We start from the raw sequence: 15,146 nt of genomic DNA, 5'->3' as shown, positions 1-15,146 counted from the left end.
TTTGCCCATGTTTGGAATGCTCTCCCTCCTTCACTCTGTCCCTTAGAACTCCTGACCTCTTTCAAGACTCATCAAAAATGTCATCTTCTATAGAAAGCTTTTGCCAGCTGGTATGCCCAACTGCTCTAAGGATCTTTCCATCTATTCTGCATGTGTCTTGTAATTATCTCTGTATGTGTGACTGCTCCATTAGAAAGTAAGTTCTTTTAGGGTAGGGACTGTTTTTGCCTTTTCTTTTTATTCCTGATGCTTAGCATAGTGACTGACACGTAGTAAGTGCTTAGTAAATGTTTGTTGATTGATTGAGAGAGGTTAAATAACTTGCCCAGGATCATATAACTAGTATCTAAGGTGGGATTTAAACCCAGGCCTTCACTGATTGGAAGTCCAGCCTACTACAGACTGTAATACAGACCACACTGCCTCTTTATTTTCTCATGAATCCTTTTCTTCAAACATGTTTAGTTTGGGCTCTTCAGCATTTTAGCATCATTCTCTGATTAGGCTATGCATGATCTGCTGTATTAATTGGGGGTATCTCTTCATTAGCTTAATTTTGGAAATATTCTTAGCCAAGATGAAGAAAAAGTCTGCAAGCAGCAAAAACAGATGTCACTGATAAGATGCTTAGCAAGAAAGCGCACCAGCAGTTCTAAGAATAATAATGTTTTTCTTAGTGTAAATTATAAATATCCATACTTGATACACTGACCTTTACCAGGAAAAGCCCAGAGAACTTAAAATAAACTAGGCTTTGCTGGAAAAAAAAAGGAAAAATTCTAGTCATTGGAATGAATCACAGACTTGAAGGAACATGCTTTTCTTCAAGGTCTACTAACCTGAAGAGCTCCTAAGTGCTTATTTGGGAAGCGATGGGAGTTAGCCATTCACACACATTTTCAGGACTTTGAAAAATAAAACAGATGAGCCAGACAATGTAATGACCCTCAGAGCTACAGTTAATCCTATATACTAGAGCAATCAAGCAAAGACAAAGAAGTCATAGTTTTCTATGGATTCTAGAAGTACTGCAAATAAACCACCCATTTATCTACCCATCCATCCATCCATCCATCCATCCATCCATCCATCCAAGGAAGATTTAAGATACCAGAAAAGAAAGATGCCATAACTGCTCCCAAAAAGAGTCATCCAACATGTATGTGTGCAGGACACTCTCACCCTCTAATTGAATCCACAGTTCTCTTCTGGACTGCCTAACCTGAAAGAGTACTACCCATGTTACTGATCCCAGCTCCTGGGGAGGCTGCTATCTCATCCATGCTATGAGTCACTGAACTCTTACAACTCCTAACTGCCTTCCACTTTAAGAGGCAATTTTTTTCTTTCTTTTATGATTCCAATAGCTAAAAATTTAGTTATCAGTCTAAATTTCTTATGGGAGCTAATAGAGGAAGAGGCTCCATTGTCAATTAATGATCACTTTTGCAAGGAAGGGAAATAATAAAGCTGCATAATAGGAACTCTTATGATGAGTTGAAGAATTGTCTTGGTGACTCATTTTTTAAAAATTATAACTGCTGATTTTAGAAAAATTAATTTTACTTAAACTTCATTCCAAAAGTCCCTTTTTCTTTTCTTTGTTTTTTTTTTTAAGCTGGATCTCTCTATTTCACCCAGGCTGAAAATACAAAGGCTGCTTTGGGACCCAATCTCACTCTGATCATCACAAGAGTTTTTGACCTGGGCCAGATCATTCCACATTAGGCAATTTAGTGGCCCCTCAGCTCCCTGGGGTTCACCATATTCATGCTGAATTTAGTGCAGACACCAAATCAGCTTCATCTACTGCAGTTCATAGCTCCCAACTATAAGAGATCTGTCAGCAAACAGCTTCTCCAGTGGCTGGCCTTATAGGCCTGCACCACCATGCCTAGTTAGCAGTCCTAAATACATTTATAGAGAGCAAAATTATCTTTTTCTGCTGAAATATACTAAAACAGATGCACTTTTTTAATGACTGGATAATAAATCAAAGGTACTCTCAGTAGCACTATTCCAAATATAATAGGAATATATGTGTGTGTATATCTATACATATATGTGTGTATATGTAACATATGTGTATATAGATTTATACGAGTATATATTTATATATGTATATATACTTATATATTTTTAATCAACAGAAACTTTATTAAACTGTGATGCAATATAATTATAAAGTGGTCTTTTACTGACATAAAAGCTCCTTTTGAACTAATTATATAAGAATGTTTTAGTAGACAAGAAATGTGTAGTCTTGGGGCAGCTAGGTAGCATAGTGGATAGAGAACCGGCTCTGGAGTCAGGAAGACCTGAGTTCAGATCCGGCCTCAGACACTTGAGCACTTGATACTTACTAGCTGTGTGGTTCTAGACAAGTCATTTAACCCCAACTGCCTCTCAAAAAAAATGCATTATCTTTTATGATGTTTTATATGTGTAATAAAAATAACCCCAAATGTCTTAAATCTTGGATCATTAAGTACAGTAGAGCACAGATTTATCAGAGGCATTTATTTTATTTGCTCTGTTTTCTATTAAGCTGCATTTTCTTCCCTTCCACTCTATAGCTTCTTAGTAGGGAGGAACAATTAATCAATAAACAGTTATTAAGCTTCTACTCTGTGCCAGGCACTGTGCTAAGTGCTGGAAATACAAAGAGGCAAAAGACAAAAAGTTTATGATGCAATGGGAGCAACAACATGAAAACAAATACATACAATGTATATAAAAAATATATACAAAGTTTATAAGTATACAGGAACATCCCAAGGAATTGAATATAAATTCAGTTCATATTTGTAGCTTTTTTACAGCCCAATCTGAGTGTTCCTATTGACTCTCAGTCTATACCCTTCTCTTTTTTAATCTTATACATGTTACACATGTCCATCCACATTCTCTTTATGGTGGGTTATGATATGATTTCCAAAAGAGAGACAAGAGGAGAACCCTTGGAGTGAATCATTCATAACTCTAGTCTCCACTTCTCTATAGTAGGCTGCAATGAGATGCATTTCCCTCCCCCCCATACCTTTGATTTCTTTTTTTAGTATACTGAATAATAGGTGTGCCAAGTCCTCCCACTGAGGCAGACAGACAGCTTACTCATCTGTAACTTAAGGTAATAGAGAGCTGCCTGGGATGCTGAGAGGTTGGGATGTGGCCATGGTCACATAGTATGAGGCAGAATTTGAACCCAGGTCTTTCTCATTTCATATCTACTGTTTTTTGTGGTATAGGCTAATATGATTGCTGGGGTGAAAGCACCAGAAGTGGAGGAGGCCTCAGTGACCATCTAGTTATCGAGCTCTAAGATCGTAGAGGTAGACCTGGAAAGGAATCTTAGAGGGCATATAATCCAGGTCCTTCACTTTACAGAAGAGGAAACTGAGACCCAGAGATGTAAAAGAAGTTTGCCCCTTGTCACATAGGTAAAAAGTTGTCCAATCTTGCGTGATGTAGAAAGCAAGAATTAAGGGGCAAAGTGACCACAAGTCACTCTTCCATCAATGGTGACAAAGTTAGGTGGTAGCATCATACCAGCTACACATCAAAGAGAAACATAAGTCATTTCCCAACTCAGAGGGTTCTCTATCCGAAGATGGTTCAAAAAAATCATTAAAACATTATCCTCTAAAAAACATTATTCTCTAAACTTAAAAAAATTACATTTATATCTCCATTAAAAAACATTATCCTCCAAAAGTTCTGAATTTTCATAAAAGCATAGACTCTTAGTGCTGAAAGGGACCTTAAAAGCCATCTGTAGGAATCCCCTCTACTAATTCCTTTTTTTTTTTGTTTTAGTTTTTTGTTAGGCAACGGGGTTAACTGACTTGCCCAGGGTCACACAGCTAGTAAGTGTTAAGTGTCTGAGGCTGGATTTGAACTCAGGTCCTCCTGAATCCACCTACGCTCTATCTACTGCGCCACCTAGCCACCCCCCCACTAATTCCTAGGAGTTCAAGCCCCTGCTTGAATACATCTGGTGACAGGAAGTTCATATTTTGTATACTTGCACAGCAATTTGTAGAGCAATTTGTATAGCTCAAGAAAACATGAAATAAAATATTCTTAGGAAGCTTTGATTGAAATAGCATTAATTGTGATCATGATAGAAAAGTCAGGAGTTAACAACCACAAGGAAGAACAATTAAAGTAATATTGATATCTGTTTATTCTTACATTGACAGGTTGTCATTTAGTCGTGTTCAACTCTTTGTGGGGTTTTCTTGGCCAAGATACTGGAATGGTTTACCATTTCCTTCTCCAGTGGATTAACACAAACAGAGGTTAAGTGACTCAGTAGTAGATGTCAAAGTAGGATTTAAACTCAGGTCTTTCTGACTCCAGGTCCAGTGCCCTATCTACTGTGTCACCAAGCTGCATGATGCTTTTCCTAGTACATGAAATGATATTCTACTAATCTGAAAGTTAATTGCACTGCCTTTCCTCTACTTCCGCCCTATTCCTCAATTGTTATTGTTCAGTTGTTTCAGTCATCCCTAACTCTTAGTGACCCCAATTTCGGGTTTTCTTGACAAAAATATCATAGTGGTTTGCCATTTCCTTCTCATTTTACAGATGAGGAAAGTGAGGCAAACTGAGTTAAGTGACTTGCCCAGGGTCGTACAACTAGTAAGTGTCTAAGGACAGATTTTTAACTCAGGAAGATGAATCTTCTTGACTCCACGCCCTGTACTCTGTCCACTGCACTACTGACTGGCCCATTCCTCTATTACTCAACCTATTCCTTCTACCTCCTCCAAAATAGTCACACACAAAAACATCAAACTAATTAAAACATTCATTGAAACTATAATTAATATTCTCTTACTCTAGGTTACTAGAGATGCAGTATAGCACAGTATACAGTGTCCTGGCCTTGGAATCTAGTAGAGCTAGCTTCAAATCTTCCCTCTGATCCTTCTTAACAATATGGTAGAAATAAATCACTCAATCTCTCTGAAACTAAGACACAGATCGGTGATGATTTGCATCACAAAAACTGGATTGACACCAGGACAGCTAGATTTTGGAGGAAGTTATATTAACATTTGGTATTTTACAACAGCTTTTTTTAAAAGCGTACTATTTTAGTTAGCTCTTAATCCTAGAGAAGTGAGTTTTTATTTAATTAATTTTACAGTATTTTTGTTCTGCTATTGAGCTTTCAATTCCATTTGTAAATGGGAGGTCATTTTTTATGAATGTTCCCCATTTGATACTCATTTTAAGCTGTGTCAGATTATAAATCAGTTGAAATCACTGTTATCTTGCGATATCTGACATGTTCAGTAGTGTCTTACTTTGTGACCCCATTTGGGGTTTTCTTGGCAAAGATACTGGGGTGGTTTGCCATTTCCTTCTCCAGCACATTTTACAGATGAGCAAACTGAGGAAAACAGGTTGAAGTGACTTGCCCAGGGTCATACAGCTAGTTAAGTATCTGAGGCCAGATTTGAACTCATGAAGATGAGTCTTTCTGACTCCAGCTGCCCTAACAACTCAGTTGAAATCACCATTGTCCTTTAATAGCTGATATGTTACAATTCACTAAAAAGCTAACATTGATTATTATAAAAGAACTCAAGAGTTCTGCTTTTTTTCCCCCAACAAATTGCTGACAGTTTTTCATTAGAATGAGTCCCAAGTTGAAAAGGAGATAAATTTGATGGTTCCTAAAATGTGTTCTTAGATGACCCTACAAATCTATTTCCCAAAAATCCACAAATACATTGAGGGAAAACATGATCTGATAAGCTTATTGGTTCACTTTCAAATTCCTATTGCCCACTGATTCTGGCTTCTTGGCTTACTCTTTGTGAATCACTTAGGGCCTTGTTATTTTCTAAAAATCTATAACCTAATATGATTTTTAAAAGGTTGGTTTCAAATCTAAATTTCTTTTAATAAATCATTCCTCAGAGCATCGTTCTCATGCCCTCTAAAAGCCCAGATAATTTTAAAAAATGATCTAAAATTTTCTTCTGTTCTTCTAACCCGATCTAATCAGATCAGTGGTTTGCTCAGTCAGAATGGAATCTATATATCTCCCTCCCAGATTAGGAAATGAGAAGTTAGCAGACATTGATGAAGAAGATTGGCTTCAGTGATGAGGCACAGCAAAAGAAGGGAGAGTTGGATGAAAGTCCTACCTTTCCCAACCCTTCAAGTTCTCCCTTATTTGAATTTTCTGTGAGTCCTGAGGTATCACCTGGACTTAATGCTAGAGTCATAGAGGACCAAACCCTCTAAGTAAGCAATATTCCAGGGAAAAATGAGAGTAGGCCAATTCCAATTGGCTTCACTACCTGGGAAAGGTTGCCACAATTTGATCTGACAGCAGATGAAATAAAATGGAACTCATCTGAGAGAATATTCTTCCTTCCTCCTCTCTGCGAATGTCCAACTGGGACTCAAGAGGGATCTCCTTCCCAGCATCCCACAGTAGTGAATCCAAAGCACTCCCTGAGATATAGGAGAGTGGGAAGAGTCTCAAGTCGACAGCAGGAACCTTCTTTTTCTTCCCTTTGTTCTGTATCCAATTAAAACAAATTCTCCATTTCTTTTTTCTTTCAGTCTATATATCTGCACTGTCTGTGTTTACTGTTCAAAAGTATTTTACAAGTATTTATTGAATCTCTTGTCAGAACTCTCAACTGCAAAGATTTTTTTTTTTAAACAAAGGATCATATTAAAAAGAGAAAGGGGGGGGGGAAGATAGATGATGCAGTGGATAGAGCACCAGCTCTGGAATCAGGAGGACCTCAGTTCAAATCTAGCCTCAGACACTTGCTAGCTGTGTGGCCCTGGGGCAAGTCACTTAACTCTGATTGCTTCCCCCCCAAAAAACAGATAAATAAAAGGGGGGCAGATCATGTCAAACTGATAGACAGAACTGAACAGAGGCATGTAGGTGGTTCAGTGGGTAAAGTATACAACCTGAGTTCAAATCAGATACTAGGTGTGTGACTCTGAGCAAGTCACTTAATTTTTGTCTGCCTCAGTTTCCTCATCTGTAAAACAGTTCTACAGCTGTGTAGATGAAATGAGATAATATTTGTAAAACACTTTATAAACCTGAAAGTACTATGTGTTAGCTATTATTATTATGCTTAGATTGGGATAGTGGTAAAGAAACTTGTTTTTCATGTTGTCAAGGTACAACGTATATCCCAGGGTACTTAGAGTTGGCGTATTGGTTTGGCTTTTTTTTCCAAATACATTTATGATGATAAACTTCAATCAGTAAATAAAGTATTGACTTTATGACTCGATGGGACCAATAAAAGGCCGCAGTGGAAGCGTTATAGAGGCCAACATCAAAAACTGACAACAAAGACAAAAGATGGTGATAAGACCCTTATTAAGTATGGCAGGTGAGGTTGGCAGCTGCGATTAGCAGCAGAGACATAACTAAGACAGGGCTGCCTGGGCTTTGCTGCTGGTGACCAATATCTAGGGGGTATACTTTCTTGCAATGGTCCTCCAACTCATTGTCCCCATGGATCTTGATCATCTGATGACCTTAGATTGCATTTATGGTACCACCATCATCACCCAGTCTCTTGGCTGCTCTGAGTTGGTGGGCCAATACTATAAATGCCACTTTTCTGGTCCTTTATACCCATCTAAGATTTGGGAGAAGGGGGGAATAATTCAGACCCGACTCTCTGGGGGGCTATTTTATCAGGTTCTAATTTTTGATGATTTTGACTAAATCATCAACTAGACTAACATAATCTATGAAAAACTAAACTATTCCTAGGTAAAAAATGAGAGGCAAGTACCATCCTGGGTACCTAGTTAGATTAAAGGGACAGTAACTTATGTTCTTGGGGGACACGTGGTTATCTCTGATGCCTGACACCATGGTTTATAACAGAGTAAAGCCAACATTTGTTTTTTCTGGCTGCTTGCTCAGAAAGATGAGAAAGGCCAGTGTGTAGACGAAAGTACACTGGCATTAGAGTCAGAGGTCCTGTGTTGTGGGTCAGGCCTGACTCAGCCTAGATCAGTGGTCCAGGTTTGGAACTGGAATGAAATGACACTCTCAGACCACTTGAAATGGAGCAAAAGAGAGGTTACTTAGCCACAGCAGAGAAAATAAATTCAGCAAGGATACAGTTTTGGTTCAGAAAACGTATATGGTAAATATAGGATGCAACGAAGAGAGAGCTAGTCTTGGAGTCAGAAAGACTTCAAAATCTTACCTCTGACACATATTGAATGTGTAACCCTGGGTAAGTCACTTAACTTCTCAAGATCCTTAGTCAGACAAATCTCTAAGACAATAAGTCATAGGTTATCTGCTTTAACAAAGAGAGTTTTCTTATAAGAAAACTAACTTCCTGAAAAAAAGAGAGAGAGAGAGAGAGAGAGAGAGAGAGAGAGAGAGAGAGAGAGAGAGAGAGAGAGATTTGGTCTGGACTTGTGATTTTATTGGTATGGCGGGAACATCTGGCATTTGGAAACTTCCTTTACACATGTAGACCAGCAACAAATATGGTCTTTAGAGAGTTGTTGTGTGCATTGAGAGGTTAAATGAGTTACCAGTGGTTGCTCAGAGTCAGGATCTGAACCCAGGGCTGGCCTTCTTTCCACTATAACACACTGTGTCTCTTTTTGAATAACAAAAATTGTCTATAAAGGCATTCATTAATTTTTTACAAATCCTGCATAATACAACCAGGTCCCAATTAATGCAAATAATGAATCCCCTGAAGTGGTTGTATTATCCAGATTCACACTGTATCTTTTCATTAGGCTAGAACCAATGGGCAGGAAGATGGTGCAGTGGATAGAGTGCTGGGCCTGGTGTCAGAAAGACTCATTTTCATGAGTTCAAATCTGGCCTCAAGCACTTACCAGTTGTGTGACCCTGGGCAAGTCACTTAACCCTGTTTGCCTCAGTTTCCTCATCTGTAAAATGAGATGGAGAAGGAAATGGCAAACAAGTACAAGATCTTTGCTTAGAAAACCCCAAATGAGGTCTTGGAGAGTAAGCCAAGACTGAAACAACTGAACAACAAAGGAATTAACTACCACATTTTACATAACTATAAGGCAGCTAGAGGGTACAGTAGGTAGAGCTCTGGGCCTGGAGTCTGCATACTAACTTGGCCTCAGACACTAGCTGTGTGATCTGGGCAAGTCACTTTACCTTGTTTGCCTCAATTCCTCATTTGTAAAATGAACTGGAGAAGAAAATACCAAACCAATACAGTATCTTTGCCAAGAAAACCCTAAACGGGGTCATGAAGAGTTAGACTAGACTGAAAAAACTAAACAACAAAAGAACCAATTACCATATTTTACATAACTATAACTTCAAATGGTGTGAATTCATATACATAGGACCCAGCTATGTTATAGATCTATACCTGAAACAGATCTCAGAAGTCACCTAATCATTTTATATTTGCCAAGGTCATAAGACAAGTATCTCAGGCCAGATTTGAATTCAGTACACCAGCGTTCTTCCCCCTGCATCATGAGGCCTTCCTAGGTCAAGTGGCTTTCTTGCTTTTTTATATAGACTTGGATATTGCCATTTGGGGAAACCTTGTAAAGTCTACTCCTGTAGGGTCTACCAGACTCCGTCGCTTCCAGGATAAATAGGAAATGGTGGAGATCTCCAACTTGACCTGAGTCCCAGGGCAAACAGTGGAGAATCTTACTGATCTATTGACCTTGTCTCATCTCCAGTTTCCTCTGTTGGTAACTGAATCCCTATTAAGCATGACCCAGGAGCTGGCCTCACACAACCTTACAGGCTGGATCAGCGTGACAACTCAGTCATGAGTCATGTTTCTATAGCCTGATGTAACAAGATCCTACCAGTGTGCAGCTCACCACGGGTCAATGGGACCCACGGCTGGATTCCTAGAATAGCAGCCAGCTCTCCATCTCAACCCTGAGCATCGCTATAAAAGGACACCACTCAGGACAGTTAGCTAATTGATCATTCCAATTGCTGGTCTTTTATTCTTACCTACAGAAGAATGGCATTTCCCCCTGCCTTCTTTCTTTTTTTTCCCCTGATTTCTCCCATGACATTTTCTTTGTTTCGCTTCATTCACATGCATCATACCTGGCAGATCTCAATTTTTCTCTGTGTCCTTAATATCGATGACAGTTGATGATAGCTCAGCTATTAGAATATACAACTTAATAACTGGCATACACAGCACTTCCTAGGGGAGCCATCATGGTTTCAATATGAGCCCTTGGGTAAAGCAGAAGGAATTCTGAATTCCTCACCCAGGTTATAAGGCAGTACAGACAGGCAATAAAGAACCCAGGTCTTCCTGACTTCAAATACAGCACTCTATCTACTATACTACATAGCTCCTAATCAAGTCTAATCTAGATGGTAGCCTAGATCTGTGGTATCAAACTCAAATAGGAAAGGGGTGACTAGTAGTGCCCATAGTATATTGCCTTAGAAAGTCACTTATCAAGCAGCAAGGTGATGCAGGGGATGGAGAACCATACCTGGAATCAGAAGGATCTGAGTTCAAATCTAGCCTCAGATACTTACTAGCTGTGTGACCCTGGGCAATTTCCTCCCCCCACCCCCCACCAAAAAAGAAAAAACATACCAATCTTAACTACATTCTATTGTATTTTTATTTATTTTGTGAAATATTTCCTAATTACATTGTAATTTAGGTCAGCTACCAGTGGTTGTGGGCTACTGGGCCCATGTTTGACACCTCCGGCCTAAGGTCTTGCATAGAATTAAAGCTGGAAGGACCTCCGATGTCATCGAGTCCAACCTACTCATTTTACAGATGGGAAAACTGACATACAGAGGTGTTAGGATATTATAGAAATGAAGACGTAGCTTAATCCACCAATGTCCCTTTTGGCTCATACAGTCTACAGTCCTGATCTGATTTTATTTCTGCTTTCTATGGTTACAAAGAATTCACACATTCTTGTTCTCGTTCACCTTCCTCACAATGACCTCATAAGACAGGCTGTAATAGTCATACTTGTATGCTATTCTCTCCCCTTATAGGTAAAGAAACTGAGACCCAGAAAAGTGTCAGAGGTGAAATGTGAACCAAGTTCCCACAATTCTCTTTCCATATCGCTAGGTTCTCTCTTAGTAAGCAGACAGGAACTTGAAATATTTAATAGGATTGTGGGGATTTGAGGAACATAATCCCAATACGTCATTAACTAAGGAAAACCCTCTGTACGTATATATACAAACACACAGGGAATTCATTCTTCTGATGAACCTCTTGTTTTTAAAGGTTCCACTGTAGCAGACAAGTCCAGGGCTATATTCAAGGGGCTTTATTTCTTTGGATCTCTTTCTTTCTTTTTGGTTGATGGTGAAATGTTGGAAAAGTTGTCAGTGGGTAGGTAATAGGGGGGCGGGGAATAGATGCTGTTTCTTTCTGAATAGTTAAGGCCTACATTTCCCAAATTAATATTGTCGCTTTAAGAAAAACAACTCAATTCATTCATTTGCTTTCTGACCTTCTTACTAGTCCTCTCACACAACTTTCCCAATACTATCTTAGAGTGTACACTAGGTGGCACAGTGGATGGCATACTGGACTCAAGAACATGAGTTCAAATCCACCTTCAGACCCTTACTATGTGACCCTGAGCAAGTCACTTAACCTCTATCTGCCTCAGTTTCCTCCTCTAGAAAATGGGTATAATAGCACCTATCTCCCACAGTTGTCGGAAGGATCAAATATCACTGATAATATTTGTAAAACATTTTGCAAACCTTAAAGTCCTATGTAAATGCTAGCTTTTATACCCAAATCCTGGCATATAATGGATGCTCCATAAATACCTCCATGCCTAAAATGCTTTCCTTCCCTCACCCCATTCTCCCTTAGAATCTTTCCTGTTTATAGCTTTTCCAGATCCCCTCAAATACTAGTATTTTACCCCTAAATTACTTTTATTTTCCATATATGGTTCTCCCTTCCACATCTCAGCTTTCCTCATCAAGGTTCCAATACATTGAGGATGGGCATAAGAAATTAAATGGGAGCTTTGGGGGAGTTTTACAGAAGCTGCAGACAGTATGCGAAGATGACATAGAAAAAGTTTAGAAACTCAGAGATGCATAAAATATATGTACAGTATTACATAATATCAACATATTTTACCTTTTAATACCATAACAATTCAGACTTCTTCTGTGGTGCAAAGGGAGGGCCAAAAAAATTTACATGGATTTTCCAGATAGTGAGGTGTGCATATGGAAGGGATAATTGTACTTTGTATATACTTGCAAGTAAATGTGTTGTTTGTCTTCCTTGGTAGGATGCTATTTTTTCTTTTTTTGCATGAGGCAATTGGGGTTAAGTGACTTGCCCAGACTCCTACAGCTAGTAAGTGTTACATGTCTGAACTCACATCTGAACTCAGGTCCTCCTGACTCCAGGGCAGGTGCTCTATCCACTGTGCCACCTAGCTGCCCTGGTATTCTAAATTTTTGAAAATAGAGACCTAGGGTGATAGATTTAAAGCTGGAAAAGACCTTAGAGGTCATTGAGTCCAGCACCTTCATTTTACAGATGGGGAAACTGAGGCACAGAGAGGTTAAGTAGTCAACTTGCTCATGATTGCCTAAGATGGTTTTTGAGCCCTTTCTGATTCAATGCCCAGAATTCAATCTCCTACTGCTAGTGCCTAGCACAGCACCTGGTACGAAATAGGCAATTTTAAATTGTGAGTAGTTGATTGATTCTGCATTCAAAATCTATCATATTGAAAAACCCTACTAACACTCTATCACTGTATGTTTCAGGCTATCTGGGTCCGACTTCCCTGGGGGGGAAGAATGGCTTTGGGATGATGAGAAACATGGACAGCGACGCTCCGTGATAAGAAGAGTCAAACGTTTCCTGAGTGTCCATGAACACCCCACGAGTCCAGTGAGGCGGAATTACGGGAGGCAGACGAGTGACAGCTCCATGTTCTTCCCAACGAGAGACCTCAGTCACATCAGCGGCCTGCTGGATATACCTCCCAGAAACCGCCACCGCTCACCTCGGCCCAAGAACAAGCCAGATCCTGATGAGAGCAGTACCAAGCCCCACTCCAGCGTGGGAGACCTGTCTGTGATTAGAGAATCCAGCCGAACAAGCACTTTAATGAGCCTGACCCCACAATCCAGCGTCAGTGCCTCACCCACAAAAGCAACCCTTCAAATCCCCGAAGTGTTGATCACTTCGCCAGATGTTTCAAAGCCCACATCGCTGGATAGCTTTCAGCCAAGCCCCCAGCCATCTATCTCAGACTCTTTGCTTTCAGAGGTTCAGCCGATTAGAACTGAACAGTCCCCAAAGCCTGATGATTCCAACCCACCCCCTTCACAAACGACACAGGTCATTTCACCTGAAACTGAAGCCCAGATTCTTGAGTTTGCTTTTGAGAGCAGCGCTGATGATAAGTACCAGAAAAGGTGGAGCCTCCCGAGATTTCTGGAGTCTAGTCAGACCTCTCTCTCAGGACTAAGTCCGGAGCCTGCTGCCCTTGAAACGATTCTTTTACTAGATACAGAAACATCCTCGCAGTCCAGCGGAATTAACTTCGTGGCTGCCCCTCAGACGCCTCCAGATGTTCATTATTTATTAGAACAGCTGGACACCAAAGAAACAGATATCACAGACTTCAGTAATGAGCAACTTGAAGCATCACCGAAAGGAAAGTCAAAAGGTTCTGGGATCTGGTTCTAACTTAGGACCCTTGAACATTTCTCCTTCCCCCTGAGGAGCTCACTTGGGCTAAAAAATTGAGAATCATCAAAATCATGACGTTCTACGATCTAGTAATACTTTGGGAAGAGGGGACATAGTAAGTCAGATTTTCTGAAGGAAAAAAAGAGAGAAACCAATCAAGAGACATTTTTAAAGTTCCTACTATGTGCCAGGCACTGTACCAGGTGCTGAGGATGCTAGCATTTTTAGTAAAAATAAATGTTATTTATCATAGAGTTGTTTCCATGAAAGTTACCCAGGCTTCAGTATCACAGCTTTCTAACCAAACAATCTGTCCAAACAAAACGTTACAAAACAAAACACTTGCCACACTCCATTCCTTTGCCATGTCCTTAAACTGGCTTTCTGCTGTTTTTCATGAAGACAGGAAATTGGGCTAGTTAACCTCTCAAGATCCTAAGATCCCAAGACATAGGAGGTGCTATCAACCTAACCACACTATCTTGTAATTTCTAAGTTTTACTATTATTTCACCTATGTTGTCTCATTACCAGACTCTCCAGCGATTTTTTCCCCTTCAATTTCCTTCTCCATTTTGAGATCTTTTTCTTTTCTAACTTTTACTCTCCTGTCTTTTTATTCCTCTCTCCCCTGTTGCCCTTTATATCCTTCGCCCCTCTATGGATCTAGGGAACTCTAAATCTATCCCCTCCTTAATCCATTTTCTTTCACATTTTGGTATGCTTTGTTTCTCTCTAACTCTGTTATTTATCACTTCTTTAGAGATTAGGTTAAGGAAGAACTGTTCCCTGTGATTTCCATGTGAGAAAACATTCGCTGTTTGTGCAATTTAGCACCTACTCTTCAAATTATAGTCTTAAAGATCCCTAAGAGCATAAGTCACTTGCCCAGGGTCACAAGGTGGGACTCGAACCCAGATCTTCCTGGCTTCAAGGCTGACTCTCTAGCAACTGTGCCCAGTTGCTCCTCCTCTGTTGTATTGTTAAGGGTAGTAATTATAAGAATACTAATAGGGACTAGACCTGTGATTTCAGTAGTGAACTTCTTACAAGGTAATCGGTGTGATAGAGGACTCTGATTTGAGAAAGCTCCCTTTCCCAATGCAGCCACTGTAGATATTCCTACAAATGTAGCAAGTCATATAGGGAACTCTCAGAGGAGGAAATTCTTCACCAGTGCAGATGAGCACCCTTTCTGCAACTTATAGCCTCAAGCACCAAGAGGATAAATGACTTTGCCCAGGGTCACACTACCAAAATGTGTCAGAGGTGGGACTGGAACCCAAGTCTTCCTGGCTCTGAGTCTGGCTCTCAAACTACTACACTATGCTGCCTTTTGATAATATTAATAAGCAATGGCACAGCCTCATGCTGTATAATCTAATTTCTCTGTAAAATGTCAACAAGTCTA

The 15,146-nt window shown here is 39.8% G+C and overlaps 1 protein-coding gene across 1 annotated transcript in view; it reads left to right on the top strand.

Moving 5' to 3' along the window:
* The window catches only part of BEST3 (bestrophin 3), a 39,268-nt gene extending 25,535 nt beyond the window's left edge, over nt 1-13,733 (top strand). Inside the window, 1 exon segment of the mRNA XM_078149332.1 lies at nt 12,803-13,733. Within this exon segment, the coding sequence (XP_078005458.1) occupies nt 12,803-13,733 (931 nt within the window).
* The last annotated feature ends 1,413 nt before the right edge of the window (nt 13,734-15,146 follow it).

The sequence above is a fragment of the Phascolarctos cinereus genome, unplaced genomic scaffold, assembly GCF_003287225.1.
Source record: "Phascolarctos cinereus isolate Bilbo 61053 unplaced genomic scaffold, phaCin_HiC Scaffold_1;HRSCAF=81, whole genome shotgun sequence".
Taxonomy (NCBI): domain Eukaryota; kingdom Metazoa; phylum Chordata; class Mammalia; order Diprotodontia; family Phascolarctidae; genus Phascolarctos; species Phascolarctos cinereus.
The sequence above is the reverse complement of the archived record's forward strand: the minus strand, read 5'-3'. Positions and strand labels throughout refer to the sequence as shown.